Below are 27,793 nucleotides of genomic sequence, written 5' to 3' on the forward strand. Positions count from 1 at the left end.
GCTTGACAGTACCAGGCATTCTCAAGATTTGGAGGCAGAAGTGCACTATATCTTGATATTCACAATAGCCACAAAGTGGGGACAACCCAAATGTCCATCAACGAATGGATGAATAAAATTTGCTATTTTCTTACAACGAAATATTATTCAGCAATAAAAAGGAATGAAGTTCTGATCCATGCTTTAACACGGATGAACCTTGGAAACATGCTATAAAGAAATACCTGAGGCTGGGTAATTTATAATGAAGACAGATTTACTTAGCTCATGCTTCTGGAGGCTGTACAAGCATAGCACTAACATCTGCTTGGCTTCCGGTGAGGCCCAGGAAGCTTTCAGTCATGGTGGACGGGAAGGGGAGTCGGTACGTTACATGGCAAGACAGAGGAGGAAGTTCCAGGCTCTTTTAAACAACCAGATCTCGCGCGAACTCATAGCGTAAGAACTCATGACAGAGTCTTGCTCTGTCGCCCAGGCTAGAGTGCAATGGCCCAATCTCTGCTTACTGCAACCTCCTTCTCCTAGGCCCAAGCGATTCTCCTGCCTCACCCTCCCGAGCAGCTGAGATTACAGGTACCTGCCACCACACCCAGCTAATTTTTGTATTTTTAGTAGAGATGGTATTTCACCATGTTGGCCAGACTGGTCTCAAACTCCTGACCTCATGACCCGCCCACCTTTGCTTCCCAAAATGCTGAGACTACAGGTGTGAGCCACCACGCCCGGCCAAGAACTCACTCTTTACCACAAAGATGGCACCAAGCTATTCATGAGGGATCCATCCCCATGATCCAGACACCTCCCACCAAGCCCCACCTCTGACAGTGGGGATTACGTTAAACATTAGATGACATCAACATGAGATTTGAAGGGAACAAACATCCAAACTATATCCCATGCCAAGTGAAAGAAGCTAGATACAAACACTGCATATTATATGATTGCATTTATATGAAGTGTCCTCAATAAGCAAATCTATACTGACAGAAAGTAGGTTACTGGTTACCCAGCACTGGGGATGGGGAAGAGGTAGAACAGATGGAGAATGGGGAGTGGGGAAATGAGAAGTGACTGCTAATGAGCACAGACAGCATTTCTTTTGGGGGTGAAAAAATGTTTAAAAATCAGATTGTTGTGATTGTTGCACAACTCAATGGGTATACTAAAAGCCATTGAATTGTGCGGAAATAATATGGAAACAGTTGCCAAACTTGTGTGTACTTTAGAAATAGCTACGGTCTTTTAAAAAATTTCACAGCCCAAGCCACACCCCAGACCAATTAAATAACAATCTCTAGGCATGGTACACAAGTATCATTATTTTTTGAAATTCTCTAGGTTTTTCAAATGTTTAGCCATGTTCGATAACCACTGCACTGTGATATTATCTGAAAATTTTTTAAATTGAATGTTCGCTCCATTTAATTTATTACCAATATACTTGGATTTATTTATCCCCTATTTTATGCTTTTTGTTTCCTCTTTTAATCTTATGGGCTTAAAAATATTTCTCCCTCCTTAATCAGGGTGGACACAATCCTGTTTTGTTTTGCAACTCCATTTCCCCCTTGTTTTGTTTGGAAAACATACAATATTTATATATTTTTAAAAGTTATCTTTAAATTTTTATCATGTGTACCTAATTCCTTTTAATACCCATGATATTTTGTAGTTTTTATTCATTGTAATTGCATCTGAAAAATTATATATTCAATGGGCATTATATATCTTGATGGATACTAAAATTTGTTTATTCAGTCCATATACAATATTTGGTTTGCATATTGCTTTGCAATAAACTTGTTCTATCTCCACCCCTAGGATTTCAAGGCCAGCAAGTTGAAAAACACACATATCAATAATAGTATCTACTGTGAAATAAACTGGTAACCATTGTGGCAATTAGTTGAGGTTCTAAGGAGAGATAAGAAATTGACATCTCTATGTCAAATATATATTTTATTGTCACAGAATTTTTATCAGAAGTATACCAGCAAAGTATACCTATTATAAACTTTATCAATAGTGGCTATTATCACTTAGAAATATCTTTGTTGAGGCCAGGCACGGTGGCTCACGCCTGTAATCCCAGCACTTTGGGAGGCTGAGGCAGGCAGATCACGAGGTCAAGAGATCAAGACCATCCTGGCCAACATGATGAAACCCCGTCTCTACTAAATATACAAAAATTAGCTGGGTGTGGTGGCACATGCCTGTAATCCCAGCTACTCAGGAGACTGAGGCAGGAGAATCGCTTGAACCTGGGAGGCAGAGGTTGCAGTGAGCTGAGATCGCGCCGCTGCACTCCAGTCTGGCGACAGAGCGAGACTCTGTCTCAAAAAAAAAAAAAAAAAAAAGGAAAGAAATATCTTTGTTGATTTGTAGATGAAAAACAGAAGAGCATTTCTGCCATTGCCGAATATTTTGGGGGTATTTCTGCCTGTTTTGGTACTTCAGTTATCATTATTGTTTGTGACACTTGACAGATACATACGTAATTTAGCGAAGTCTAAAATTCATGTCTAACTTTCCTCAAGATAATGTAAAGGATATGGGAATGCTTTAACTTTGATCTATTTCTCCAGTCTTGTATTATTGTGTGATATTTTAGTTCTGTTCTTTTTTTAACCTACAAAATGGGCGTTATTTTTGTTTCAAAATGGCAATGTTTGCTTGTGGATTTGTTGACGTAATTATTTTTTATTTGTATGCTATTCCTCTTTCATTATATCTTCCTTCTGGGATATTTTATTTATCATGAAATATATTAGGGAAGGCTTATTGGTTTTTGGGTTAGTTTTTGAGATGGAGTCTTGCTCTTGTTGCCCAGGCTGTAGTGCAGTGGCGTGATCTCGGCTCACTGCAACCTCCACTTCCTGGGTTCAAGCAATTCTCCTACCTCAGCCTCCCGCCACCATGCTCAGCTAATTTTTTTATTTTTAGTAGAGAGTGGGTTTCACTATGTTGACCAGGCTGTTCTCAAATTCCTGACCTCAGGTGATCCACCCACCTCCACCTCCCAAAGTGCTGGGATTATAGGTGTGAGCCACCACCCCTGGACTGTCTTATTGTTAATAAATGCTGTGTTTATTTTTGTCGTTGTTGCAAAATAACCTTGTTTCACTGTCATTCTTGCCTGATGATTTCACTAGGTATAAAATTCTATACTGACAATTATTTTTTTCTCAGCACTCTGAAGATATTATTCCACTGTCTTCTGGCTTCTATTGTTGCTCTTGAGAAGTCTGCCATCTGTTTCATTGTTATTCCTTTTGTAAGTAATCTGTATTTTCTCTGGCTGCTTTTAAGATTTTTTTCTTTAAGATTTAAACGTAATTGATTATATTGTTTTACTTCTAGATGTTTGACATTCTCCCTCTCCCAGGTCTTTTTTTTTTAACTGGTCCCTTTCTCGTGGTTTTTATCTTATACTTTCATATATTTCCAGCACTTATGTGTCATACAATCCCAATTTCTGGGAAACAGGTCTAATTTTGCTGTTTCTTGTATCCATGGGGACTCTTGTGTAATGATGAATTATCCATAGCACTTTTTTTCTCTTTTTCTTTGAGAGTCCAGGCCAAGACTGAGAAGTCCCTTGTCATTTTCCTTTAAGGTTTGATGGATTTGCTTTTCTTTCTCTGAACTTTATGCCTTGAATATTTCCAATTTTGTGAAGAGGTTAATTTGTAATCCCTGCTCTTTTGTTGAGGAAAGGTCTTGTCTGTCGAAATTTTTCAGACCATTAAGGTACAAACATCTAGGTAATTAAAATCAACAAATATCCCAAGGGTAACTGTAACTTGAGAGCATGTTTACCCCCTCTACTTTCTGGTTCCTACTTCATTGTAGCACCCTTGGATCTTCTTTACTTTCTTTTATGCTTCACATACTTTTAAAAGGACATTTGTCATATTTTTCCAGTATTTATTGGTGTTTTTTAAGAAATCTGATGCACCATTTACATATTAACAATATTGAATCCTTCTATTGTTGAACATGCTAAATCTGCTTTTCTTTTTATGTTGTCTGTAAAGTTTTATGGTTTTTTCTGTTTTTTTTTTGTTTTGTTTTGTTCTATTTTGAGACAGAGTCTCGCTGTGTCACCCAGGCTGGAGTGTAGTGGCATGATCTCAGCTCACTGCAACCTCCAACTCCCCAGTTCAAGCGATTCTCCTGCCTCAGCCTCCCAGGTAGCTGGGACTATGGGCACCCACCACCACAGCCAGATAATTTTTGTATTTTTAGTAGAGACACGGTTTCACTCTGTTGGCCAGGCTGGTCTTGAACTCCTGACCTTGTGATCTGCCCACCTCGGCCTCCCAAAGTGCTGGGATGGTTGTTTCTTAAAAGACCTTGCACATTTCTTAAGCAATTTCTCAGTACATTTTGTTTATATTATGAATAGGAATATTTTGTTCTGTAACATTTTCTAAATGGCTAATACCGATGTATATTATGTATGAGAACGTATTGATTTCTATAAATTGAAAATCTCATGGAAATATCTAATAGTTTTTCAGTGGATAATAGTGGATTTCTAGGTGGACAGTTTTGCTCTCTACACGCAATATGTGGTCTCTTCCTTTTCTGTTTGTACCTTTAAAAAAAAGGCAACTGTATTCAGTAGGACCCTCTAGCGGAATTTGAAAACAAATCATTCTTTTCTCAAACTTTATTGGCAGTGTTTCTAGTGTTTATTAAATACATTTCTATAGGCATCTGGTAAATACTCTTAACTAGGTTTTTACCTAATTCTAGTTTTAGAGAACTTTTAATAAAGGGTCTTAGAATATATTTAAAACATTTTTGCATTTCTTGAAATAATGCTGTTTTATTCTTTAAGCTCTTTATGTGGGAAAATGGACTCTGATGTTGAATTATTCCTGCATTTGTGGGATAAAGTTTATATGATCATGAAGTGTTATCCCTTAAATACACAGCTAGATTCTATGTTGCTAATATTTTCTTTAAAAATTTTACTTTTGTTCACGAGATTGTTTTCGTTTTCCTGAGGTCATTTTTCAATGTTGTTATATGCGTTAATTTAACTTTGTAAAATGACTAGGGTAGATTACCATATTTTTATATGTTCAACAACAGCAATGTATGATTGCAATTATATATCCCTTTTTCTTTTTGAGACAGGGTCTCACTCTGTCACTTAGGCTGGAGTGCAGTGGCCCGATCACAGCTCACTGCAGCCTCCACCTCCCTGAGCCCAGGTGATCCTAGTTGAGACTACAGGCACGTGCCACCATGCCTGGCTAATTTTTATAGTTTTTGTAGAGATGAGGTTTCGCCACATTGCCCAGACTAGTCTCGAACTCCTGGGCTCAGGCAATCCACCTGCCTTGGCCTCTCAAAGTGCTGGGATTACTGGTATAAGCTACCACACCTGGCCTATATATTCTTTAATGTTTGGATAATATTGCCAGTAAACCTACCATTCACTGGAATCTATTGCCTTGAATATTAGATACAACAGGTACAATGACCAGCAGATAGAAATGATCATCAGTCGTAGGTATCTATTGCCTTTTAGGAGCACAGACACTGAGCTCAAATTTAAACTTTTTATGTAGTTATTGCTGTATATCAGTTATTTTATCTTCATGGGTTATTTTTCATGTTTTTCATCTATTTCATCCAGTTCTAATTTACTGTTGTGTTGTTAATAGATTTTTTCATAAACACTTTTAAAAGTTTTATTTTTAGTTGACACATGGGCCACAGTGTGATGTTTTATACATATGTACATTGTGTAATTATCAAATGATTAGCATATCTGTCACCTCAAACACTTGTCATTTCTTTGTGGTTAGGACATTCAAGATGCTCTCTTCTAGCTATTTGAAAGCATTCAGGACATTTTTGTTGATTATATAGTCACCTTATTGTGCAATATTACATCAGAACTTATTTCTCCTATCTAACTATAACTTTGTACCCATTGACCAATCTCTTCCCAGCCACCCCCTCAGCATCTGGTAACCACTACTGTACTCTCTACTTACATAAGATCAACTTTTTTAGGTTCCACATATGAGTGAGATCATGTGATATTTGTCCTGTTCTTGGCATATTTCACTTAATATAATGTTCTCTAGCTTCATCCAAGTTGTCAAAAATAACAGGATTTTTTTCATTTTTATAGGTGAATAGTATTCTATTCTGCATATATACCACATTTTTTGAAAATCCATTTATCTTTTGATGGACACTGAGTTCGAGTCCATGTTATTGCTATCGTGGATAGTGCTGCAGTGAACATGGGAATGCAGATACCTCTTTGACATACTGATTTCTTTTCATTTGGATATATACCCAGTAGTTAGATTGTTGGATCATATGGTAGTTCTATGTTTACTGTTTTGAGAAACCTCCATACTATTTCCCATAATGGCTGTGCTAATTTACATTCCCACCAAAAGTGTATGAGAGTTCCCCCTTTTTCCACATTTTTACCAGCATTTGTTATCTTTTGTCTTTTTAGTAGCCATTCTAACAGCAGTGAGGTGATATCTGATTGTAGCTTTGATTTGCATTTCCTTATAATTAGTGATGTTGAGCATTTTTTCATTTACCTGTTAGCTGTTTATATGTCTTGAAAAATGTCTATTCAAATCTTTTGACTATTTTTTAATCAGATTTTTTTTTGCTATTGAGTTGACTTTCTTATATATTCTTGGTATTAACGCCTTATTAGATGCATAATTTGTGAATATTTTCTCCCATTCTATAGGTTGTCTCTTTTTTGTTGTGAGATGGAGTCTCGCTCTGTCACCCAGGCTGGAGTGCAGTGATGCAATCTCTGCTCACTACAATCTCTGCCTCCCAGGTACAAGTGATAATCCTGCCTCAGCCTCCGGAGTAACTGGGACTACAGGCACGTGCCACCACACACTAAAAATTTTTTGTATTTTTAGTAGAGAGAGCGTTTCACTGTGCTAGCCAGGATGGTCTCAATCTCCTGACCTCATGATCTGCCCACCTCAGCCTCCCAAATTGCTGGGATTATAGGCGTGAGCCACCATGCCCAGCCTGTAGGTTGTCTTTTTACTCTCATTTCCTTTGCTGTACAGAGCTTTTTACTCTGATGTAGTACATTTATGTTTTCACATTTGTCAATGCTTTTGAGGTCTTAAAAAATCCTTGCCCAGATCAGTGTCTGTTTCCCTGTGTTTTCTTCTACTAGTTTCATAGTTTCCAGTCTTACATTTAAGTCTTTAATCCATTTTGAGTTAAGTGGTGAGATAGGGGTCTAGTTTCATTCTTTTGCAGGTGGATATTCAGTTTTCCCCACACCATTTACCCAAGAAAGTGTCCTTTTTCCAACATTCCAACAAGAATGTTCTTGACCTTCTTGTTGAAAATCAGTTGGCTGCAAATACTTGGATTTTTTTTTTCTGGGTTCTCTATCCTATTCCATTGGTCTATGTATCTGTTTTTGTGCCATACCATACTGTTTGGTTACTGTTGTTTTGTAGTATATTTTCAAGTCATGGAGTGTGATGCCTCCAGCTTTGTTCTTTTTGTACAAGATTGCTTTGGTGGCCTGGTACAGTGGCTCACGCCTGTAATCCCAATACTTTGGGAGGCTGAGGCAGGTGAATCACCTGACACCAGGAGTTTGAGACCAGCCTGGCCAACATGGTGAAACCCCATCTCTACTAAAAATACAAAAAATTAGCTGGGCATGGTGGCGGGTGCTTATAATCCCAGCTACTCAGGAGGCTGAGGCAGGAGAATCACTTGAACCTGTGAGGTGGAGGTTGTAGTGAGCCGAGAGTGTGCCATTGCACTTTAGCCTGGGTGACAAGAGTAAAACTGCATCTCCAAAAAAAAAAAATTGCTTTGGCTGTTTGGGGACTTTTGTGGTTCCTTATGAATTTTAGAATTGTTCTTTGCATTTCTGTGAAAAGTGTCATTGGTGGTATTTTGATAGGGATTTCATAACATTTGTAGATTGTTTTGGATAGTATGGACAGTTTAACAATGTTAATTCTTCTGATCCATGAACATGGAATATATTTCCATTTATTAGTTTCCTCTTTAATTTCTTTTGTGTTTATAGTTTTCATTGTAAAATTCTCACCTCTTTGGTTAAATTTATTCCTTGTTTTTTGGTGGTTTTTTTTTTTTTTTTTTTTGCTATCATAAATGGGATTGATTTTCTTTTCACAGCTTCCTGTTGGCGTATGGAAATGCTACTTATTTTTGTACATTGATTTTGTCAGTCATTAGCACCTTATTTTGTTCATTTGATGAGCTCATATTTTCCTGAATGTTCTTGATGTTTCTGGACACGTGATGATGTCTGCGCACTAAGCAATTTATTCAACAGTTCACAGGCTGGACCTGGTGTCTCATGCCTGTAATCCCAGCACTTTGGGAAGTTGAGGCGGGTGGATCACCTGAGGTCAGGAGTTTGAGACCAGCCTGACCAATATGGTGAAACCCCATCTCTACTAAAAATACAAAAATTAGCCGGCCAATGGTGGTGTGTGCCTGTAGTCCCAGCTACTCAGGAGGCTGAGACAGGAGAATTGCTTGAACCCCAGAGGCAGAGGTTGCAATGAGCCGAGATCATGCCACTGCACTCCAACCTGGGTGGCACAAAAAGACTCCATCTCAAAAAAAAAAAAAAGAGTTCGCAGTCTGGCTTTGTTTGTGCCCATCCTTCTTCCAAAGGCCTTCCAGACATTCTAAACAGACTTTCTGGTGTATTCCCTTGAGCCTATAACCACTGCATCCATCTCAGCATTAGAGGGCATTAAGCCCAGGCTTCCTGCTAGACTTGCAAGGGCTCCAAGGTTGTTGTGGCTCTCCACCTGGCGCTATATGGGAGTCCAGACAGGGACCTGAGCCCAGAAGACTGTCCTGGTGGCCCAGATAGGTGTGCCTTCAGCAGGTCCTTGCACAGGCAAGATAGGTCTCTAATTACAGTGAGAGGACTGGAGCTGAGACTGGGCCCCCTCAGGATTTGCTGTTGGACAGAGGCTGGCAAGCCTATCTTGTTGGCTTAGACAGGTGCACATCTCCCAGCATGTCTCTGCACAGATGGGGTAGTTCTATGACAACAAGAGAGGCTAGAGCTTAGACTGGGCCCTCTCAGGATCTGCTGTGACAGAGGCTTCCACGCACAGATGGCATAGTTCCCTGACTGCAGTGGGAAGTGCTGGAGCTGCGGCTGGACCCCCTGAGGATGTGCTGTGGGATGGCAGCTGATGAGCCCATTTCAGCCCACATGGGTGTGTCTCCCACCCTGTCTACCCAGAGGGGATGGTTCTCCAATTATTGCAGGAGGGCTTAAGGCAAAGACTGGGCTTCCTCAAGATCTGCTGTGGGACAGAGGTTGGTGAGCCCATTGTGAAGACTCCAACTCCCAAACCATGAGACACGGATGAATCTTACTCTGGATCCTTATATGAGCAGTTCTGAGCTGGCACCCCAGCTGAGGAGGCTGGAGCTAAGCCACAGAGCAACTGTGAGGTTCACTACCAGGACTATCATCAGTAGGCATAAGAGACTCTCCACCTAGACACTAGTGTGCATGATTCCTCCTGAACCTTTTGGCAGATGGTTTTGATTGCACACCCAAGGCCAAATGGGGCCGTGGCCAATTCCTCTGGGGAATGGGGCCATTTTTAAGCTTGAACCTGGGATCAGCATGGGAGATCAGCCACCTGGCTGCCAGTCTGCACTCTCAAAATGACTTCCCTAGGTCTTGGGCTTTACCCGAGTTTTACAACCTCCTACCTGAATTCCAAAGCTTCTGCAAAGAGACATTGATCTGTGGATGGGTGCAGAATTCTTGTTGTGAGGGGATATGAGTGGGTTATCTCCTATTTCTGCCATCTTGCTGACATCACTCCCATAATCTCTCATAAACATTTTTTAACTCCTAAATTTATGGTTTCTTTTTTCTCTCCAGTGCTTTGGATTTGTGCTCAATCTAATTTTCTTCTGCACATCCCTTTTTTTGTATTATTTATGGATATTTTCAAAGAATTTTGGTATTTTGGTTTTGCTAATTATTTCTGCTGTTTCTACATTTCTGATTTACTCATTTTCTGATTTTTCTCTCATATTTTGGGTTTTAGTTATGCTTTTTGCTCACTTCTTGAGGTGAAATCTTAATTCTCTTGTTTTTAACTATAATATTTCTTGTTTTTTAGTAAATGCACTTAAGACTGTAAATTTCCCTGGATACAATTTTAGCTGATTTCATGGGATTTCACACAGTTTCTTTTGCTATTTAGTTCTAAATTGTTTTAAAATTTTATTTTTATTTCTGTCTATAACAAACATCATATAGAACTGTTTTAGTTCTAGGATTATATGTTTTTTCTATGTTTTCATAATTTTTAGTTTTATGCTAATGTGATAATTGAAAACATTTTGTGTCAGTTTTCTCTACCTATATTAATTATGTTATAGTCTTCCTTGTTTTTATTTTTGGTCTGTTTATATTCTATTCTCTACTATGACTGTGATTAATTTCTTTGTATGTCTGCTAGTTTTTGTTTATTTAGGAGCTAAGTTGTTAGTTATATAATGGTCGTGACTATTTATTTATTCTCTTGCCTGGCTCTTAGATGATGTCCCTGAGCTGATTTCACTAAGAAAACTGAAGCTAGCAGAAGAGAAGAAAGATTCCTGCTTCCTTGTCTGTTTGCCTACCTTCATCTATATTCATTCGACCTCTTTTCCTATTGACATGTAACCTTTTTATGCCTTTACTTAAGCCCAGTACCCGCACTTGTCTACTGAATTCCATTCCTTCTCATATTTTGACACTGTTGCAGCAATTGCCTGCCCTTTGTCTCCTCTAACATGAACTTGTCCATATCTTTTACAATAATTTTCATCAGCATACAAACATGCCATAATTTCCTCTATCTGAAAAGGAAAAAAAACAAAAACAAATCTTTTGACATACATTTTCCTCTTGATATAGCTCCATTTCTTTGCTACTTTTTACAGAAAAATACAAAATAATTTTCCATATTCCCTAACTCCAGCTTTTATCTCATTCTTTTGAATCTGGTTCAGTCAGAACTTGCTCCCATTATTCTGCCAAAACTATTTTTGTGAAGATTACCCGTAATCTCCATATTGCTAATAAAGCCATTTTTAATTTAGGAAGCACCATTTAGGCTGAGCACAGTGGCTCACACCTCTAATCCCAGCACTTTGGGAGGCCAAGGCAGGGGATCACCTGAGGTCAGGAGTTCAAGACCAGCTTGGCCAACATGGTTGAAACCCTATCTCTACTAAAAAAAAAATACCAAAAAAAAAAAAAAAAAAAAAAATCCAGGTGTGATGGCACACACATGGATTCCCAGCTACGCTGGAGGCTGAGGCAAGAGAATCACATGAATCCAGGAAGTGGAGGTTACAGTGAACCGAGATCACACGGCTGCACTCCAGCCTGGGCGACAAAGCAGGACTCCATTAAAAAAAAAAAAGCCGGGCGTGGTGGCTCACGCCTGTAATTCCAGCACTTTGAGAGGCTGAGGCAGGCGGATAACAAGGTCAGGAGATCGAGACCATCCTGGCAAACACGGTGAAACCCCGTCTCTACTAAAAATACAAAAAAAAAAAAAAAAATTAGCCGGGCGTGGTGGCGGGTGCCTGTAGTCCCAGCTTCTCAGGAGGCTGAGGCAGGAGAATGGCGTGAACCCGGGAGGCGGCGGAGCTTGCAGTGAGCAGAGATCGCACCACTGCACTCCAGCCTGGGTGACAGAGCAAGACTCCGTCTCAAAAAAAAAAAGACTGCACCATTTCACCTCATCTCTCGGCATTTGACATAACCAATCATTCCTTCTTAAAACACTTTTTTCACATGGCTTATGGGGTTCCGTGCTCTCTTAATTTTTCTCCTTCCTCATTTAGCTACTCCTCCTTAGTCTCCATTGCTGTTTCCTTCCCATCTACCTGAAGTGACCCAGGGTTCAATCCTCAAACTTCCCTTTTTCATCCTTCCCCTTCTGTTTTGTATATAAAGGTATGCCCTGGGTGACTTCATCAAATCTTGTAGCTTTAAATGTTACTTCGTGATGACTTTCAAACTTATATCTGTAATCCAGACACCTCCCTAGAGTCACATACTTGTACATATGTGTCTATTGAACTCTTCATTTGACATCTAATAGTTCAAAACCAGACTCTTCACATTCTCTCCCAGATCTGCCCCATCACAGTCAGGAACTCTCAGTAAGTAGCACTTCGATTGTTCTAGCCTTTCAGGCAAAACATGCATAGTCTTCCTTGTCTTCTCTTTTCATGTTACATGTCCATTCCCCCAACAAATCCTCTTTAGTATACCTTCAAAATATATCCACTATCTAATGATACCTCACTTCCTCCACCCTTACCTCCACGATCATCTGGTCTGAGCAAGGTGCATTATTGTTGTAGCCACCTAATTTCTATCCATCTAGCTTCTGCACTTTCCCATTAACTATCTTTGTATTTATTAATTTTGGCTCCCCAACTCACAGTAAAAGTCAATTTTTGAAAAATGGCCAAGACTGAGGGCAGATGGATTTTTTCCTGTCTCTGAACTTTAGGCCTTGAATAGGTTCCAATGTTGTAAAGTGGTTTATTTCTAATCCCTGCCCTTTTGTGGGTGAAGGGCTTGTCTCTTGAATTTTTTCAGAACACTAAGACACAACCTTAGGCTATTGAAACCAGCAAATGTCCCAAGGGTAGGACATGAAGGCTCTAACTTCAGAGCATGTTCACCTCTCCAGTTTCTGGCTCTCACTTCATTGCTTGATCTTTATTTTCTTTTAACCTTGTCTTTGAGACGGAGTCTCGCTCTGTCACCCAGGCTGGAGTACAGTGGCGCAATCTTGGCTCATTGCAACCTCCACCTCCCAGGTTCAAGTGATTCTCCTGCCTCAGCCTCCTGAGTAGCTGGCACTACAGGTGCACACCACCACGCCTGGCTAATTTGTGTGTTTGTGTATTTTTAGTAGAGACGGGGTTTCACCTGTTAGCCAAGATGGTCTCAATCTCCTGACTGCGTGATCCACCCACTTCAGCCTCCCAAAGTGCTGGTATTACAGGCATGAGCCACTGTGCCCAGCCTTAACCTTGTCTGTATTTTTAAAAGGATGTTTGTCATATTTATCCACCATTTATTGGTGTTTGTTGGGAAATCTGATATACCATTCAGATACCAAGTGTATCTACCTACTATCAGAGTCATAATATACAACAGTTCTATTAACCATCCCTAAATTCCCTCATGCTTTCTCCTTTCATTGTCAACCCCTCCCCTTTCCCCATCCCCAGCCTATGAAACCTACTCACCAAATTCCATCCATATAGTTTTGCTTTTTCAAGAATGTCATATAAATAGAATCAAAATATGGTATTTTTCACTTAGCAAAATATATTTAAGATTTATCCATATTGTTGCATGGATCAGTAATTTTTTGTTAATGTTGAGTAATGTTGCATGAATCAATACTTCGTTTTTGTTATTGCTGAGTAATGTTCCAGTGTCTGGAAGTGCCAAAGTTTGTTGATTCATTCGCCTTTTGAGGGACATCTGGTAGTTCCAGTTTGGGACACTTCTGAATAAAGCTGTTATAATCTTTGACATATAGATGTTTGTGTGAGCATAAGTGTAAATATCTACTAATATGACCACTGTATCATACACTAAATGTATGCTTAACTTTATAAGAAACTACCACTTTTTTTTTTTTACCATAGTTACAGTGTTTTGCATTCTTAGCAACAGTGTTTGAGATTTTTTTGTGTTCTGTTTCTTGATTTGTATTTCCAACTGAAATATATTCTTTATCACTGCAGACTCCTTCCCTTATATTGGATAATTGCTTTTTTTTTTTTTTTTTTTTTTTGAGAAGGAGTCTCACTCTGTTGCCCAGGCTGGAGTGCAGTGGTGAGATCTTGACTCACTGTAACCTCCACCTCCCTGGTTAAAGTGATTCTCCTGCCTCAACCTCCCAAGTAATTGGGATTACAGGCACCTGCCACCACACCCAGCTGATTTCGTATTTTGTTTGTTTTTATGAGATGAAGTCTCACACTGTCACCCAGGCTAGAGTGCAGTAGCACGATCTCAGCTCACTGCAACCTCTACCTCCCAGGTTCAAGCGATTCTCCTGCCTCAGCCTCCCAAGTAGCTGGGACTACAGGCACCCACCACCATGCCTGGCTAACTTTTTGTATTTTTAGTAGAAACAGGGTTTCACCATGTTGGCCAGGTTAGTCTCAAACTCCTGACCGCAAATGATCCACCTGCCTTGGCTTCCCAAAGTGCTGGGATTACAGGCATGAGCCACTGCGTCTGGCCTGAATAATTGCCTTTTTTCTCTCCAACATTCCATGAGATTATAGAACCCTTTCATTATGTTTTAGACCTGTAGTAGTGATTGGGAACTCTAGGATGTATTCTTCCCAGAACACACACAATTGTCCTTGAATAGACAAGCAAATAAGAGAAGACACGAGGCAAGGCATGAAGGAACAAAGGAAACTGTGAAGTGAGGATAAGTAAACAAAAGTAACTTAGTGTCCTATTTGAAAGGGATAGGGGGAGCTAAAGAGCAATTGGAGAGGCACATAGGATCATAGATTTAGTATGGAGGTGCTTTTGTTTCTATCTATAAGGAAGTTATAGGGAAACCACAGATTACTGGTTTCTAGGCATATACCACTAGGGTGGTATGGAGGGTTGATTACAGAGGAAAAGGACAAGGGTATTTAGGAGTGACAGAAGTATGATGGTGGGTGGATACATGATTTGAGTCCTTATAGGTCAGAGTTTCTTTTGTTTTTTCTTCTGTTTTTCAGTTGTCTTATGCTTTCATTCACCTGGTTTTTATTGAGTGCTAGACATCACAAAGAAAAGTTACAGAATTTCAGTCCTTGGATAACATGATACAAAATCCATAAAGATTTAAATTTGCTATGGCAAACAGTGTTGAATCACCTTAATCCAAATTTTTGAATTTGAGACGATTCAAAGATGATTCAGACTTCAGACTCTGTCCAGATTGGTCTGCTGTTTCTCCTTTATTCCTCAGTGTAGTCCTCAGGGTTCCCAGCCCAAAGTATAAAGAATTTATGGCAGGCCCTGTCCTCCAGTTATTGTTGCCCAGCCCTGTGACACAGTGCAAAACACTGCTTAGTTTCTACCCCTCTTAAGTGCTTTTTCTAGAATTGTAAGACTTCTCTGAGTGGAAACGTGGACCCAAATGTTGGGCTCATCTCTTTGACTTCTCATATTTTTCAACTTTTAGCCCCCCAGTCTTTATTCTTATGTTACTGTGCCAGTGCCTTCACTCAGGTGCATTTTATAATTTGTTCAATTTGTGTAATTGCTGTCATCTAGAAGGTTGGTCTAAGTTACCTAAATTACAAGAAATGAATGTTTAAGATTTAGGGACTGATTATTAAATTGAGACCTGAAGAATGAGAAAGAGCGTTTGTATAGTCTTATCCAGAGCAGTTCAAAGGAATGGAATAGGCTCTGGCTAGCTTTTAATTGAAAAGGGTCTGTGACTTTTTCAGAGTTGAAAGGAAGCTAGTTTTTCTGGCAAATAAGGAGCAAAGCTGAGAAGGCTCAACAGATACATAAGCAAGGACAAGACCATGGAAGGAGAAATAAGTCAAAGTCATTGAAGAGTTTGGATTTTATATTAAGTTTAACATGGAAGCTACTAAAAAGTATTAAGCAGATACAGAAAATTATGGTCTGAATCTGAATCAGTTAATAGGAAGTATTAAAAGTAGAGATCTCCAGGATCTTTTTCTGATTCATTAGCAGTTAGTCTGGTGTAATGTTGGACAGCTATAATTTTAGCATGCTCCCCAGGTGATTTTGATCCCCATCAAAGCTTGGGAACTACTCACTTTAAAATTTTTCTCAATCTCTTCCATTATATTCTAGGTGAGTTTTCATTATTCTCTAATCTCTCAGATGCCCTTTTCATATATTAATATATGAGATCCTTCTAAGCTAATTTTTTTTTAAATTCTAGATAGGAACATTACTGTACCATGAAATCAGTTTAGTGGGTTTTGTCTGTGTGTATGAGAGAGAGAAATTGAAAAAAGTAGAAATATTGCAGAACAGAATAGAAAGCAGGGGAGGTACTGTTTTATGAAACTGTGTATATAGTACGTTGTGATGTGAAAGATAGGTATCATGGGTCATAGTAATCAATATTTGAAAGAAACTCATGTGTGTTTGTTATTTCTTATGGGTATTATTTTCCTATTTGTATTTGCTATAGAAGTTATATTTCTCAATTTTTTTTATTCTCTCTTATCTTTCAGACTTGCCTTCAAGGTGTGCAAGTAAGGACTTATCTCCAGAAAAGAACACTTATGAAACAAAATTATCCCAATGGGAAATGAGCGACAGACTTGAAAACTGTGATCTTGAAGAGTCCAAATCCAGGGATTATTTGGAAGCCAAAGGCAAGATGGAGAAGCAACAAGAAAATCAGAAGGAGTATTTCAGGCAAGGGATGATCATATATGACAAAATGTCCATTTTCAACCAGCATACTTACTTATCTCAACATTCAAGATGTCATTCTACTGAGAAACCCTATAAATGTAAGGAATGCGGGAAAGCCTTCAGACGAGCCTCACACCTAACACAACATCAAAGTATTCATACTGGTGAAAAACCCTATGAATGTAAGCAGTGCGGGAAGGCCTTTAGTCGTGATTCACAACTCAGTCTTCATCAGAGACTTCATACTGGTGAGAAACCCTATGCATGTAAGGAATGTGGGAAGGCCTTTACTCAAAGCTCACAACTTATTTTACATCATAGAATTCATACTGGTGAAAAACCATATAAATGTGAAGAATGTGGGAAAGCCTTTATTCGTAGCTCACAACTTACCCGACATCAGAAAGTTCATACTGGTGAGAAACCTTACGAATGTAAAGAATGTGGGAAGGCCTTTACTCAGAATTCACAACTTACACTACACCAGAGACTGCATACTGGTGAAAAGCTCTATGAATGTAAAGAATGTAGGAAGGTCTTTACTCAGCTCTCACAACTTATTCTGCATAAGAGAATTCATACCGGTGAGAAACCCTACGAATGTAAGGAATGTGGAAAAGCTTTTATTTGTGGCTCACAGCTTTCTCAACATCAGAAAATTCATAATGGGGAAAAACCCTATGAATGTAAGGAATGTGGAAAGGCCTTTATTCGCGGCTCACTACTTATGCAACATCAGAGGATTCATACTGGTGAAAAACCCTATAAATGTGAAGAATGTGGGAAGGCGTTTATCCGTGGCTCACAACTTACTCAGCACCAGAGAATTCATACCAATGAAAAGCCCTATGAATGTAAGGAATGTGGAAAGATGTTTAGTCATGGCTCACAACTTACTCAACATCAGAGAATACATACTGGTGAGAAACCCTATCAATGTAAGGAATGTGGAAAGGCTTTTAATCGTGGCTCACTCCTTACACGACACCAGAGGATTCATACTGGTGAGAAACCCTATGAATGTAAAGAATGTGGAAAAACCTTTAGTCGTGGCTCAGAACTTACTCAACATGAGCGAATTCACACAGGTGAGAAACCCTATGAATGTAAGGAATGTGGGAAATCTTTTATTCGTGGCTCACAGCTTACTCAACATCAGAGAATCCATACTGGTGAGAAACCTTATGAATGTAAAGAATGTAGAATGGCCTTTACTCAGAGTTCACATCTTTCCCAACATCAAAGACTTCACACTGGTGAGAAACCCTATGTGTGTAATGAATGTGGAAAGGCCTTTGCGCGTGGCTTACTACTTATACAACATCAGAGAATTCATACTGGTGAGAAACCGTATCAATGTAAGGAATGTGGGAAAGCCTTTATTCGTGGTTCACAGTTGACTCAACATCAGCGAATTCACACTGGAGAAAAACCCTATGAATGCAAGGAGTGTGGCAAGGCCTTTAGTCATGGCTCTCAGCTTACTCTACATCAGAGAATCCATACTGGTGAGAAGCCCTATGAATGCAGAGAATGTCGAAAGGCCTTTACTCAGAGCTCACATCTTTCTCGGCATCAGAGAATTCATACTGGTGAGAAACCATATCAATGTAAGGAATGTGGGAAGGCCTTTACTCGTGGTTCACAGCTAACTCAACATCAGAGAATTCATATCAGTGAGAAATCTTTTGAATATAAGGAATGTGGGATTGACCTTAGTCGTGACTCTCAAGTTTACATGTGAATTGTCTGATTTTTTGAGATCACTATGAAGAGGTTCTCTGGTTGTTATCAGCAAAGAATTCTCACAAATGTGAATATGGGCGCATATTTGCCTCATAAAGCACAGCATCAGAGAATTTATGTGAGAGAAAAAATGTTAGTGTCATTCATATAGAAAAACCTATCATTACTGGAAACCTATTACACATTAGCAAATTGGAGAATAGTTTTAATATAGTAAAGGTAGGAAGCCCTTTAGCCATATTGAAAACAAGTATCTTTTTCAAAATTATTAGCTCTACTAGTTGATCTTTTTGTTATATGGATCATGCTTAACCTCTACCTTGGTTTAATCATTTTAAGATAGACCTAAGTATATTACCTTTATTATAAGATTCTTGGAAGTATTAAGTTATTACATGTAAAAGCTCTTAGAATGGTGCCTTGAACATAGCATACCACAAATATTAGCTACCATTTTCACTAGTGTTATTTTAGAGAATTTGCATGAGAGGAGAGCACTTATGAGTGTAATGAATATTGAGAAACCTTTTATCAACACATACTAGATGACTTGGGTGGAGAGCACTGTATGCCATAATGAATGTGAGAAAGCTGTCATTTAAATCTCATCCATTAGTGCTATAAGAGGAAATTCATACTGTTAAAAAAAAAAAAAAAACAACCAGTGGATTTAATCAGTGGATTATTGAGCACAGCTGTTAGAGAATTGGGGCAAGGTGTGAAGTGATTTAACAAAGTCTAAGATCCAAAGTCTAATAAATCTACGAAATTTTTTAAAACTTGAATGTATTGCTTTTGAAGTAAAATAAGAACTGATATTACAGACTATTTTGCAATGAAAAGTAATGAGAGTTTGTGATAGAGACTGCTTTTTTCCTACCCTATATCTATTTTCTCTTTTTTATTAACAAAATTCTGGGCTGAAAAACTATCTCAGCCTTTCTTGCAGGTCAACAAGATAGAAGTGGTATTTATATGAGTAGGAGATTTATGAAATCCATTTTTCCTGTCTTTTTTTCCCTGCCTACAATGTGGACATCTAAGCTGGAGCTCTGACACTATTCATGGGGACTTTGAGAATGGTATCTGGGTGTTATGGATCATGGAGCAGAAATACAGGAGTCTGCAACCCAGATGACTTTGTGAAACAGCCATACTAGCTCTGGTCTGCTTGCCTCCTGTGTTTCTTTAAATGAAATTAAACTTCTTATTTGCTGATGCTATTGTAGTTCTGTTATTGGCAATAAAAATTCTTAAGGAAATAAAATTTTGTACCTGGAAGTGGGATGCTATGGGTAAAAGAAATCTCAAATGGGGTATTGACTTAGGGCCATTGAGAATGAGGAACTGCCCAAATTAAGCTAGGAATTGGAAGATCCTTGTAATAGGACATTTTGTCACTGCCTCCCACTCTTACAAGCATGCTTTATATCAAGTCGATGCTGTAATGTTAGAAGAAATGCTAGAAGTGATTCAGAATATGTGTGTTACATGTTCCTTGCTGCTTTCAGTAATGTCTTGTGAACGAGATAAATTTAGAGTAGACCTAGGCAGCCCACTAGCAGCAATTGAAAGCAATATTGCTTTGGTAAGATGTTATCTATGATGGCAGGCCCTCAGTCCTCTACCCTTAATCCACTTACAATGATTTAATGTGACAATCTGAACAAGAAATTAGACCAGTGCCAATGCATACAAAGGCAGTCTTCTAGTAAGCATGGTTACGCTTTCTTCACAGGAGCCTATTGTTCTAAAGGTGGTCAGTTATTAGGTACTTAATATATTCCAGCCACTATCTTAGGTGTTTTGGATATTTGTCAGTGAACAATTCTAACAGGAGAAGATAATCATACATACAGAGTACATTAGAACATAAGTGTTATGGGGAAAAAGTCATTCAAAAGATGGAGGGATATGATCATTTAGGTTGCTTTGTGAAATACAGAGATGAAGGTAGACCATCAAGAAAGATAGACTTGAGCCAAGACTTGAAGGAGTGTGGTGACTCCAGGCAGAGGAGAGAGGTCCTACAATGGAACTATGCTGAAGTGTTTTAGGAAAATTGGGGAAGTTATTGAAGAACACTGTGCAAAGGGATGGTTGCTAGAGTAGAACAGAGAGCCATATCTTGCCAAGCGTGCAAGCCATTGTAGATACTTTATTTTGAGGGAAACACGGCTGTTGAAAAAAAAAAAAAATCGAGGAGGAAGTTGTTGTAACTCAGATGAAAGAGGATATCATGGCTTAGGAAGAAGAGGTAACAATGGGTATAGTGGTTATTGGTTGTATTCTAGGTATATAGTAAATGTGACAGCAAGCAAGATTTGTTTAAGGGCTAGAAGTAAAAGAGACAAGTCCAGGGTGACTTTAACTCAAAGGTTTTAGTCATGAGCATCTGGGAATACAAGGTTTTCAACCAAGATGGGGAAAACTTCAGTTCCAGCAGGGTTTTAGGGGAAGATTGAGAGTTCAACTGAATATGTTGAATCTTTAGATGTCTTTAAGACACAAAATGGCAGTAGTGAATAGGCACTTGATGTATGAGATATACCAAAATTGATATTATATTACTTTAGTAGGTATTGCCCATATTCATTTAAATGATTAAGGATTTTAGTATAGAAAAGGTAAAGAACAGCAAGGACTGAATCATGGAGCATTCAAACATTAAGAGTTCAACAATAAACAACACTAAAGAAACTAAGAGCCGGGTGTGGTGGCTCACCCCTGTAATCCCAGCACTTTGGGAGGCCAAGGTGGGTGGATCACGAGGTCAGGAGATCGAGACCATCCTGGCTAACACAGTGAAACCCCGTCTCTACTAAAAAAAAAAACTACAAAAAATTAGCCGGGCATGGTGGCGGGTGTCTGTAGTCCCGGCTACTTGGGAGGCTGAGGCAGGAGAATGGCATGAACCCAGGAGGCAGAGCCTGCAGTGAGCCGAGATTGCGCCACTGCACTCCAGCCTGGGCTACAGAGTGAGACTCTGTCTCAAAAAAAAAAAAAAAGAACCAATAATAGAAGAAAACCAAGAAACTGTGGAATCACCAAAGTCAAATAAAAGTGAATTGAAGGAGAATCAACAGGTATCAGATAGCTTTGGCAGACTGATTATACAACACGAGGTTTGAAATGGCTATTGAATTTATCATTTTCTGTATCAGTAACCTTGAGAAGAACACAGGTTTTTTTTTCTTGATTTCTGGTGGATTGACTTTGGAGTGATAGAAGCAAAAGCTTGAAAAGATAGTTGAGGATGAGTATAGAGAACACTGCATGAGGGACACAGCAAGCCACAGGCACACATGTTAGCCCAGCCTCCAGGTAACAGTGGAAACACTGCAGGAGAGTCACATGCACGCCCTCAGATCAGTCTGAGGGAAGGATCCCATGGTGTATCCTTTGCTCCTGAAGTTTTGTCAGCCTGGTCAGCTTCCTCAACACCTAGAATCCCTGCAACTTCTGCTTGACCTCTTGAAGGAAATAGGCCAGAACCTAAACCCAATATACAGCTGCAGAGTTCCTGGATCTAATGCTGCAGGGACTCATCCAGGGCAACCACAGAGGTCACTGAGATGCAAATTCACTGCTAGTGCCACGTACATATGCTGTTGGAGGATCAGTTTGAACTTCCAGACACCAGGCTCACACAGAAGCAAGGAGAAAGGTGGAGTTGGTGCCAGAAAAAGAGCTGGCTGCTATCTTCCCTTACTCAGGTCTGAATAATCACAACTGGGTTGCCTTGGACACTCCATTAAAGGTCAAAATTAGGGCTTAAGGTATGCCCTTTGGACTCCCCTTTAAATCAGAGGCAAACAGCAAATAATGCAAGCTCTAAAATACCCAAACAGGAACCATAATGGAAAAAAAAAAAATCACAAGCCGAGGGTCAAACGGAAATACAGGAATAGGTTAAATAGAAGAACTGCAGACCTGAAAAGGCTTGACTCCAGTGCAGTCACAAAGGGGAAAAAGTACGTATCACTCAAAAAGGAAAAGAAAAATGTCGATGAAATTGAACACAATGTTTATTAGAATGACAAGACTGACTATGGCTAGATAATCATCTTGTGACTAATGAAGCCATTTGAACAGGCACAGAGACAGAGTCAGCTTGTTGGTAAAAGGAATGGAAACCCACAACTCCATAATAATCACACCTGCCCAATCATTAACAAATAAATGTGGAGAAAGAAGCACTATGGAAGTGGATCCCCAAGAATGTTGTCCCTGATGAACCGGAAAAATGATTTTTGTTGATAAGATTGAGCCTGACAAAAATCTAGACCCATCAGAAATAGGGAAGACAAAAAAAGATGGAGGTCATGGAACAGGCTAGAGCTCACCCATGATAAATCACAGCCAACTGCCATATGGAACTGGGAACAAACGCAAAATGAAGACTATTTCACTAGACACCACACATAGACATACAAAAACACAAAATTACATTCATACACACAGACATACAACAGTGACACAGAAACACACACTCAGGCAGTTCCTGAGGCTGTAGGGTTCTGCTCTCTGTGAGGAAGTCCCTCCAGGAAGAGAGCAGCCTTGAGACACAGGCCAGTCCTCAAGGTGACAGGAGGGACAACTTTTGGGGAGACTCACTCACACTATCTAGGCGGGCTTGAGGCTGGGATCCCACAGTGCATTTCTGGGGCTCCCCTTGATGTTTCTTCAGCCTTTTCAGCCCTCCACGATGCCTAGAATCCCAAGAACATCCTGTTGAACCCCTGGAAAAGACAAGCCAGAGCCCAACGCCAAGGAACTGCCACAGAGGGCCCCTGCTCCACTGGTGGAGGAAAAGAGGTTGTGTGGGACAGAAGACCTGTCCTAACCATCCTGTCCTCAATCCCCACTTCACTGGACTTCTTTCTGAGTTCCTGGTGGAAGGAGAGCTTCAGGACAGGAGATGGGCACTCCTTACTCCTCTTTGGATCTGATTCTGGATTGGATGGTGTGGGCAGAAATTGGGTCAGATGGGGGTGAGAATAAAATCTGGTGAGGTATGGAGGGGGCTGTTGGGGCACATAGACACCTAAGTTCCCCAAGGAAGGTATCAGCAAAAAATTCACTGACCCATGAGCTCACTGCCTCCCTTCAACCTGGCCCTAGCAGGGCCCTGCCCTGGCCTCAAAGCCCAGGGGCTCCCGCTTCTCACTACTGTCCAGGAAATGTGGAAATGAGGACAAATGCAAGGTGGGGCAAAGGCAACCACACCTGGAACTATCATTCCATAGGGGAAGATGGGTTGGGAGTGTGTCTGTGAGGCAGCTGGGGTAATACCAGGACAGACAGTGGTGTCCAGGCATGCTATCAAGGGGCACTGAGGAACCCCAAGAAAGCAAAGAAGAGAGTGTAAGTGTCCAGGAAATTATCCATTCCTTCTAGGTTTTCTAGTTTATTTGTGTAGAGGTGTTTATAGTATTCTCTGATGGTAGTTTGTATTACATTCTCCCAAGACTAAACCAGGAAGAAGTTGAATCCCTGAATAGACCAATAGCAGGCTCGGAAATTGAGGCAATAATTAATAGCCTACCAACCAAAAAAGTCCAGGACCAGACGGATTCACAGCTGAATTCTACCAGAGGTACAAGGAGGAGCTGGTACCATTCCTTCTGAAACTATTCCAATCAAGCATTTCTTCTGAAACTATTCCAATCAATAGAAAAAGAGAGAATCCTCCCTAACTCATTTTATGAGACCAACATCATCCTGATACCAAAGCCTGGCAGAGACACAACAAAAAAAGAGAATTTTAGACCAATATCCCTGATGAACATTGATGCAGATATCTTCAATAAAATACTGGCAAACCAAATCTAGCAGCACATCAAAAAGCTTATCCACCATGATCAAGTGGGCTTCATCCCTGGGATGCAAGGATGGTTCAACATACTCAAATCAATAAATGTAATCCAGCATATAAACAGAACCAAAGACAAAAACCACATGATTATCTCAATAGATGCAGAAAAGGCCTTTGACAAAATTCAACAGCCCTTCATGCTAAAAACTCTTAATAAATTCAGTATTGATGGAATGTATCTCAAAATAATAAGAGCTATTCATGACAAACCCACAGCCAATATCATACTGAATGGGCAAAAACTGGAAGCATTCCCTTTGAAAACTGGCACAAGACAGGGATGCCCTCTCTCACCACTCCTATTCAACATAGTGTTGGAAGTTCTGGCTAGGGCAATCAGGCAAGAGAAAGAAATCAAGGGTATTCAGTTAGGAAAAGAAGAAGTCAAATTGTCCCTGTTTGCAGATGACATGATTGTATATTTAGAAAACCCCATCGTCTCAGCCCAAAATCTCCTTAAGCTGATAAGCATCTTCAGCAAAGTCTCAGGATACAAAATCAATGTGCAAAAATCACAAGCATTCTTTTTTTTTTTTTTTTTTTTGAGACGGAGTCTCGCTCTGTCACCCAGGCTGGAGTGCAGTGGCCGGATCTCAGCTCACTCAAGCTCCGCCTCCCAGGTTTACGCCATTCTCCTGCCTCAGCCTCCCAAATAGCTGGGACTACAGGCATCTGCCACCTCTCCCAGCTAGTTTTTTGTCTTTTTAGTAGAGACGGGGTTTCACCATGTTAGCCAGGATGGTCTCGATCTCCTGACCTCATCATCCACCCGTCTCAGCCTCCCAAAGTGCTGGGATTACAGGCTTGAGCCACCGCACCCGGCCACAAGCATTCTTATACACCAGTAACAGACAAACAGAGAGCCAAATCATGAATGAACTCCCATTCACAATAGCTTCAAAGAGAATAAAATACCTAGGAATTCATCTTACAAGGGATGTAAGGGACCTCTTCAAGGAGAACTACAAACCACTGCTCAGTGAAATAAAAGAGGACACAAACAAATGGAAGAACATACCATGCTCATGGATAGGAAGAATCAATATTGTGAAAATGGCCATACTGCCCAAGGTAATTTATAGATTCAATGCCATCCCCATTAAGCTACCAATGACTTTCTTCACAGAATTGAAAAAAACTGCTTTAAAGTTCATATGGAACCAAAAAAGACCCCGCATTGCTAAGACAATCCTAAGCCAAAAGAACAAAGCTGGAGGCATCACACTACCTGACTTCAAACTATACTACAAGGCTACAGTAACCAAAACAGCATGGTACTGGTACCAAAACAGAGATACAGACCAATGGAACAGAACAGAGAGAGCCCTCAGAAATAATACCACACATCTACAGCTAACTGATCTTTGACAAACCTGACAAGAACAAGAAATGGGGAAAGGATTCCCTATTTAATAAATGGTGCTGGGAAAATTGGCTAGCCATAAGTAGAAAGCTGAAACTGGATCCTTTCCTTACTCCTTACATGAAAATTAATTCAAGATGGATTAGAGACTTAAATGTTAGACCTAAAACCATAAAAACCCTAGAAGAAAACCTAGGTAATACCATTCAGGACATAGGCATGGGCAAGGATTTCATGTCTAAAACATCAAAAGCAATGGCAACAAAAGCCAAAATTGACAAATGGGATCTAATTAAGGAGCTTCTGCACAGCAAAAGAAACTACCATCAGAGTGAACAGGCAACCTACAGAATGGTAGAAAATTTACAATCTACTGATCTGACAAAGGGCTAATATCCAGAACCTACAAAGAACTCAAACAAATTTACAAGAAAAAAACAAACAGCCCCATCAAAAAGTGGGCAAAGGATATGAACAGACACTTCTCAAAAGACATTCATACAGCCAACAGACACATGAAAAAATGCTCATCATCACTCGCCATCAGAGAAATGCAAATCAAAACCACAATGAGATACCATCTCACACCAGTTAGAAAGGCAATTATTAAAAAAATCAGGAAACAACAGGTGATGGAGAGGATGTGGAGAAATAGGAACACTTTTACACTGTTGGTGGGACTGTAAACTAGTTCAACCATTGTGGAAAACAGTGTAGTGATTCCTCAAGGATCTAGAACTAGAAATACCATTTGATCCAGCCATCCCATTACTGGGTATATACCCAAAGGATTATAAGTCATGCTGCTATAAAGACACATGCACAAGTATGTTTATTGCAGCACTATTCACAATAGCAAAGACTTGGAATCAACCCAAATGTCCACCAGTGACAGACTGGATTAAGAAAGTGGCACTTTCTTAATCCAGATTAAAAAACTGCATGGAATACTATGCAGCCATAAAAAAGGAGGAGTTTGTGTCCTTTGTAGGGACATGGATGCAGCTGGAAACCGTCATTCTCAGCAAACTATCGCAAGAACAGAAAACCAAACACTGCATGTTCTCACTCATAGGTGGGAACTGAACAATGAGATCACTTGGACACAGGAAGGGGAACATCACACACTGGGGCCTATTGTGGGGAGGGGAGAGGGGGGAGGGGGGAGGGATAGCATTAGGAGATATACCTGATGCAAATGATGAGTTAATGGGTGCAGCACACCAACATGACACATGTATACATATGTAACAAACCTGCACATTGTGCAGATGTACCCTAGAACTTAAAGTATAATAATAATAAAAAAAAAATTTTGTTTGAAAAATCATCATTTGAGAAAATAAAAAAAAATTTAAAAAAGAAAACAAAGAAGAAACAAAGGACTCCTGAGACTGAAAAAGGGCCTGTGCTGGAGTCCAAACCACCTTTGGGGATTCCTGCCAGAAGACCCATGAGGTTTCTGTAAAGTGTACCCATGCCCAACTCCAACACGGGGGACACCTAACACAGCCTCACCTGCATCCAGCCAATCCCCAGTCCCTTTTATTCAATAAAAAAAATTAATGGCAGCCAAAGGATTCAGTGCTGGAAAGCAGTCACATCCAGGAACAGGGGAGTTTGATATCCCTCAAGAATGAAAAAAATGAAAGACAACCTTAATTAGAAGGCAAAGGCCAGCCATGGGTGTTACCTCTCATCCTATGTGAATCATGCAGTCATCTGATTGGATATTGCAAGAAAGTGTCTTTTTGGTTTTTTGTTTTTTTTTTTTGGTGAAAGCTATGAAAACCTAGAGCTCCATGATCATCACACCTGCCCAATAATTAAAGATGTGCGGAGAAGGAAACACTCATTAAAGGATCCCCTAGAATATTGTCCTTGGTGAACTGAGAAATATTGTTTGTTGATAAGATTGAGCCAGACCAAAAAAATCTAGACCCATCAGAAATATGGAAGATAATAAAAGATAGAGGGCATAGTAAGAGAACAGAGGCGATGTAGGGGAAATTACTGCCACTGCCATGTGGATGCAGGAATGAGTGCAAAACTTGTGACCTAGCCAGAAAGGCTGCAGTTTGACTTAAAGAGATTGTTCGCACGTTATTGTGTTCTTCTCAGTATTCAATCATGGTGACTTTTGATGTGACTATTAAGGGAAAGGAAGAATGGAGTTAGAAGCACCTTCTTTGACATCTGACTACACCACTTCTGCTCATGGAAAACATGTTCCTGTGAGGTTTCTGTTGCTGGATGTGGTATTGTCACCTTATTTTAGAAAAGTTGGCCTCTC

The 27,793-nt window shown here is 39.8% G+C and overlaps 2 protein-coding genes across 7 annotated transcripts in view; both read left to right on the plus strand.

Annotated features, from left to right (window-relative positions):
* The window catches only part of ZNF420 (zinc finger protein 420), a 44,355-nt gene extending 24,829 nt beyond the window's left edge, over positions 1-19,526 (plus strand). Inside the window, exons 5-7 of one of the 6 annotated variants that reach the window (XM_077982477.1) lie at positions 3,190-3,274; positions 16,327-18,105; positions 19,304-19,526. In XM_077982477.1, coding sequence (XP_077838603.1) covers positions 16,404-18,105; positions 19,304-19,419 — 1,818 coding nt within the window. In that variant the 5' untranslated portion in view covers positions 3,190-3,274; positions 16,327-16,403 and the 3' untranslated portion in view covers positions 19,420-19,526. Of the gene's footprint in view, positions 1-3,189; positions 3,275-13,853; positions 14,009-14,316 lie in introns of those variants that run through there. The other 5 variants (XM_015123600.3, XM_077982475.1, XM_077982474.1 and 2 more) reach the window with 5 other exon arrangements.
* The window catches only part of ZNF875 (zinc finger protein 875), a 406,705-nt gene that overhangs the window by 233,441 nt on the left and 145,471 nt on the right, over positions 1-27,793 (plus strand). The window lies entirely within an intron of this gene.

The sequence above is a fragment of the Macaca mulatta genome, chromosome 19 (genome assembly GCF_049350105.2).
Source record: "Macaca mulatta isolate MMU2019108-1 chromosome 19, T2T-MMU8v2.0, whole genome shotgun sequence".
Classification (NCBI taxonomy): domain Eukaryota; kingdom Metazoa; phylum Chordata; class Mammalia; order Primates; family Cercopithecidae; genus Macaca; species Macaca mulatta.